At 35.7% G+C, this 5888-nt stretch overlaps 1 protein-coding gene across 1 annotated transcript; it reads right to left on the bottom strand.

Annotated features, from left to right (window-relative positions):
* Positions 1-484: 484 nt before the first annotated feature.
* LOC130935949 (proline--tRNA ligase, cytoplasmic) lies at positions 485-4845 on the bottom strand. Its single transcript, XM_057865890.1, has 13 exons — positions 4617-4845; positions 4481-4539; positions 4306-4391; positions 4074-4166; positions 3750-3866; positions 3255-3442; positions 2855-2921; positions 2552-2674; positions 2313-2465; positions 1944-2228; positions 1623-1841; positions 964-1057; positions 485-798 (listed from the first exon to the last, which is right to left on the bottom strand). The coding sequence occupies exons 2-13, from the start codon at positions 4521-4523 to the stop codon at positions 734-736; spliced, it is 1533 nt and encodes a 510-aa protein (XP_057721873.1). The 5' UTR covers positions 4524-4539; positions 4617-4845; the 3' UTR covers positions 485-733.
* Positions 4846-5888: the final 1043 nt, after the last annotated feature.

The following is a 5888-nucleotide window of genomic DNA, read 5'->3' on the forward strand; positions in this document are numbered from 1 at the left end:
AATTTTATTTGTAAAGCAGTATAAACTTAAATTACTTTATTTAAAAAAAAAAAAAAAGAAGCAGCAATTTTAACTTATTAATAGGGTAAAAGTAAAGAGCTATTTTGATGGTTTGTATTACTTACCTTCCTAAAAATTGAAATTATCCAAAAAGGAAAAAAGAAATTATCCTTCATGCTTACGAGTTACGATTGTCGTTGATGTTGGAGTAACTAATTGCTGTGAAGTCGAATACAATCATTAATGAACTTGACTAACGTGAAAGTTCAATCCATAAGTTGCCATTTTGAGGAGAGCTCCCAATCTGATTTTCGCTTATCAAACATTACATTCGTCATCTCCAATAAAAAAAAATATTACATTCGGGATGATAAGGAGAGAGAAAAGGAAAGAAAATTAAGTTTAACAAATCGAACAAAATCCACGAAGAACTGCTAAACATGTTTGTGGCTAGTAAAAAAGGCTCAAACTCAAGAACGTGGAGTTCATCAATTTGTGTTAGGCTAGTTATTAACAATTAATAGATACTGTATATCAGTGAGTCAAGTAAATGATGCCATGTTCAATTAACTGCAGTTTTTTAAGTAATATGTAGTACAAAATCATCGAACAACCGACAGCTGAAAAAGAAAATAACCAATTGGAAAAACTAAAACTGGTGTGTGCTCAACAAATCCAGACAGGGCACCATTAACACCCATCCATATAAAAAAAAGTATCACAAACTAGTCATCTAGTAACTTCTGCCCCAATATGACCATTTCTTAGCAGGTTTTTCTGAGGCAAAGCACTTGGTACCTATGTAAAGGCAACATAAGGTGTTACTATGCAAAATAAAAAAAAAAAATTGTGAAAAAATATCAATACGAATTGGCTAAAAGCTTAAGATAGATTTTAGAGGGCAGTTGCAGAAAACAATTTTAAGATTATTTCTAACACAGATTTGAACGACAAGGCTTATACCTTCTGGGAGTTCCGGCTGATCAAAAGGACTACAAAGTGTCTTAGCTGCTCCCATCTCACCCTTTGTCCTTGCTTTAACATCAGCTTCCACCGCCTGAAGTAATATAAGCCAATAGTTGATAATTGATACCAGAAAAACACCAAACCATCCAGCATGAATAGTCAGACATTTTGAATATTGAACATAAGATAGCGAAATGATGTCCCTTGAGAGAAAAAATATGTATTGCAAAATAGGGTGTCAACAGTATCATCAAGAGATTATAGAGAGCAAGTATTATAGTATGTTCATTATTAACAGCTAATCAAGTGCATTGTAAGACAATGTAATGGACGTGATCTAGAATTGGAACGATTAAATGCTTTAATATTTGTAAATCTGACAACGAAGAAAACCTACAAGTACCAACAGATTGGAAGTTTTGAAATAGAAACATATATCGTTACCATTCTGTAGGGGCAGTTTTGATATATTTTTTCATTCATTTTTTCTTTTTTGTGACAATATGCATCTTTGTTAATCATGATACACCTGAAAGTACATGGCACAGGTAGTATAGACAGATTAAAAAAGAAATGCCTCAAATCTAAAGCTGGAAAGATGATCATCAAGACATTTAGAACATCGAATTTGGACAAAAACAAAAAGAACTTCATACCTCCTCGTCACACCAAGGAGCTAATATCATTTTTCTTTGGTTCAAAGCTTGTACAAATTCATCCCAAGTATGTACAACCTCAATGCATTCATCTCGTTTTTGTTTTGCAACATCAAAAAGGTTCTGTTGAACAGTGTCAAGTAGCTTCTTAACTTCATCAACCAAATTGTCATTTGCAATGTCTATTTTTTCTCCATTATCACGTCGAGCAGCTCTAGCCTGTGCGAAATTGGAATAGATTTATTTGGTTTTCATCGCAAAGCTGAGATTGAAGCAAACATAACATGAGAATTGGTGCAGAAGTACTAAAGAATTGGAAACCTGCTTCTTTGCTAAATCCTTTGGCCCAATTTCAATTCTAAGAGGAACACCTTTCATTTCCCAGTGTGAATACTTCCATCCAGGAGAATAGTTATCCCTAAAATCTGACTCAGCACGAATACCTGCTTCACACAATGTATTTACAGTTGCAGTACAGGCATCAATGATTCCTTGAGTATCAGCATCTTTGTAAGGCACCGGAATCACAATAACTTGGACTGAGGCCACTTTAGGAGGCAGCACTAATCCCTTGTCATCACCGTGAACCATCACCATCACCCCAATCTGTTCAAAACAGTCAAACTCTTAGATGCAATTTGATGAGAAGGAACCCTCAGATGACGGTACATTCAAGATATCAAAGCTTACAGTTCGAGTACTATAGGCCCATGAGTTTTGCCAGACCATTGCTTTTTCTCCCTTTTCATTTTCAAAGTTTATCTCGAACATCTTAGCGAAATTTTGGCCAAGACAATGAGAAGTAGCACCTTGTACTCCACGTCCAGTGTTTGGAATAAATGCCTATCAAAGGGAGCATTACAATTTATATACAAACTTTTTGCATTCAGAAAAATAGCAGCATACATGCATGTGTCTCAGACATATACCTCAACACTGGTAGTGTAAAGTCCACCAGCAAACTTCTCCATCTCACTTTTCTTACCCTTAATGACAGGAACGGCTAAAAATTCTTCATATATGCGCCTATATAATTCCAATATCTCAAGAACCTGAAATAGTAATACTTTAGAGAACTTTGGAAGTAGTTTTCAAAAGATGCTACTGAAACTGGAATCACATGTGCTTAAGTCAAAAAAGTAGGGACTTATCAATATCAGCACATGATATTGCACCAAATGTGGAATGGTACTACATAGCCAATGTATGTTCTTTTGTTATTTGAAGCTTACCTCAGCATCTGCCTCTTCCTTAGTTGCAAAAGCAGTATGTCCTTCCTGCCAAAGGAACTCTCGACTCCTGCAATCAAAATATGCATTTATGTAAAAGAACAATAAAATGGAGTTTTGAATGTGATAGCATCAAGGGCCTAAGCTAAATTACTGAAAAATAACTTCATTTAAAGAAATCACTATTGCTTGTATTAACAACCAATTCACCAGAGTCAGCGAGTCATCATTAGAGGAACTTCGATTCATTAAAAAACCATACAAAATTTTACAGTACATCAACTTCAGAAGGCTGGATATTTGAAAATTTGAGGCTTAGCATGGTTGGTTAGTATCATACTTTGAACATCATATTATAGTATGGAGAAAGGAGGACAAGCTAAAATATAAAGCTTCTTGCTACCTGATGAATGGTGTGGGGTTGCTGAACTCCCATCTAACAACATTACACCACTGATTAAGTTTCAGAGGCAAGTCACGGTGTCCCCTAATCCACTTGGAGTAGTATGGATACATGACAGTTTCACTAGTTGGACGAATGGCAATCGGAATTTCTAAGTCAGTTTTTCCAGACTTTGTCACCCAAGCAACCTGGCAAAGAGTAGCACATTAGAAAAAGTCCTTCCAGAAGGCAGAGAAGGTTTGTAGTTCCTTCTGCCGCAAGTCGTAAATAATTCCCCATTTCAACACATCAAACTCTCATCAGGTATATAATACACGGAGGTTGCTACTTAATATTGTACCAGTAAATCAGATCATCTAGCCATCTATCAATGGATTTCAGCTTGCAATAATCTTCTATAATGTCCCCAGTACAGAGGGGGGAAAAACAAATAATTCAAACAAATCTGAAGAGTATACATTAAACAGCCTAACCAACAAATTAGAAAATTCTCACCTCTGGTGCAAATCCCTCAACGTGCTCCTTCTCCTTTTCCAAAACTCCGGGAGACACAAACAAAGGGAAGTAGCAATTCTTGATTTTCATCTTCTTTATTTCAGGATCGAAGAATCCCTGATATAGTTGATGAAATTAAAAAAGAACCATAATACAGCTAGTTGTGCAAATCATACACAAATAAACATGATCTATGTTAGACTAACACCAGTTGTTTGAAAAACACCACTACTGGCATCCAACAACACTGACAAATTGAGGCCAGAACATGCATAATGTACACCAATCCGTCCACCTAAAACAACGACGAATTAAGAAACTCACTTGCATGATCTCCCATATTGCCATTGCCCAAGGCCTCAGAATGTAGCAGCCAGAAATGTCATAGTACTCAATCATTTCGGAATTAACAACCACCTGTGCAAATTAATTCCAAACAACTGAGATGAGAACACAGTTCAATAAGAACAGATCTGGCACAGCAAATTCCACCGAACTCAAAGTCCAACGCAATAGAACACGTGAAACTAAGTTTACAAGATGAGGGATAAAATACCTCGGAATACCACTCTCCGAAGTTATCAGCCTTGCGATTCGTGAGTCCTAATCCAGTCTCTTTCTTCACCTCCTTCTTCTTCGCACCTACGAGGATTTGGCCATAAGAACGGAAGCTAAAATCCGAAAAAATAGAGAAACGACAAAGCGTTTTAACAGTTTCTAGCCACAATTACCAGATTGCTTTGAGCCAGAGTTTTTCGCTTCACTCCCCGCCATCCTGAACGACGAGAACCTGTAACACGAAAAAACACGAAATGACGATTGTAGCTGAATTGGAATGAATCGAAACGGCATAAGTGTGTTTCTTACCGATTGCCGAGATGCCGCCGGAGGGGAACAAAGCGCGCGAGAGCGATTTTGTGGCGTGAGTCTCTTTAGGGTTTTCGCTTTCAGCGGCTACTAGGTTTTCTTCTTTCAGATAAATCGCGCCTTTCTGTCAGGAATTATTATTTTCTTTTTTTTTTTTACAGTGAAGTGTTATTCCCAATTCTGTTTACAGTTTCTATGGCTAGTACTACATTACTGTATTGTGATTCTGGTCAACTACTCCTGCAACTTGATTACTATTTACTAGTGTACTAATTTAATTAAAGGTAATTAATTATCATTAATTGAATTATTGCAACGAAGCGTTTGATCTGATCTGTAATCGCTGCTTCGTGTCCAAAAAGTCAACCGAAGTGGCCCGCAAAATTCTTGCCCTTGTTCGAGCTCTGTATTTTTACCAAATTAGACTCAATTTCGGTAAATAACTTAAATAAATTCTTTTGGAAAAAGAGTTTAAAGTATAAGGACTTTTATTAATAGTAGCTTAAAAATAAGTTATTTTGTGTTTGGATTTTTAACTATAAAAGTACTTATTTTAAAGTTGTAGTGTTTGGATAAATAACTCAAAAAATATAATTTTTTAATACAAGAGAATCGATATTAAAATAACGATGATAATAAATAATTTCCATTATTGAAGGTTGATTTTACATAACCAAATCACTAAGATTACAATCGATCAGGCAATTGATTCTTTATTTGTTCTCTAATTAGTTCCATTCTTCTAACACTTTCAGCATTCGGTTCTTCCCGCATAATATCATTAGAAACTGGTTCTTATACTTTACCTTCACCTTCACCCATAAAATTAAAATTTTCATGAAATTCTTCAAATTGTTCATCACTTGTGTCATTTCGTCGAATAAAATTGTGTAAAGCCATACAAGCACCAATAATTCTAACTTGTGTGTCTAAGGAAAACGATGGCATGGCACCTAAGATTTTCCATCTTGCTTTACAACATCCAAATGAGCGTTCAATTGTACATCTAAGGCTAGAATGGTAGTAGTTGAATACTTCATTTCTTCCTCTTGCTCTGGGATCCAATCTAAAATGTGGAAGATGGTATCTGTGACCTTTATAAGGACCTAAAAACCCCATAAAACACGGATAGCAAAAATTTAGTGCACCACAAATCAGTTAATAAAAATAAAGAGTTTAATCTAATATAAATAATATCAATCTCAAATATGCTAACCTTTAGGAGGAAGAGGGAAATGAAGACTCTGTCTACGCACAGCTTGATTGAAAATT

Source organism: Arachis stenosperma, chromosome 6, assembly GCF_014773155.1.
Source record: "Arachis stenosperma cultivar V10309 chromosome 6, arast.V10309.gnm1.PFL2, whole genome shotgun sequence".
In the NCBI taxonomy this organism is placed as follows: domain Eukaryota; kingdom Viridiplantae; phylum Streptophyta; class Magnoliopsida; order Fabales; family Fabaceae; genus Arachis; species Arachis stenosperma.

Bases quoted from the DNA above. Each gene is read 5' to 3' on its own strand.
- LOC130935949 (XM_057865890.1), bottom strand. From the start codon at position 4,523: ATGGCGGGGAGTGAAGCGAAAAACTCTGGCTCAAAGCAATCTG. The intron at 2,922-3,254 runs GTAGCAAGAAGC...TTTTGATTGCAG, and splicing joins AACCCCACACCATTCATCAG to GAGTCGAGAGTTCCTTTGGC. The intron at 2,229-2,312 runs GTAAGCTTTGAT...TGTTTTGAACAG, and splicing joins GGGCCTATAGTACTCGAACT to ATTGGGGTGATGGTGATGGT.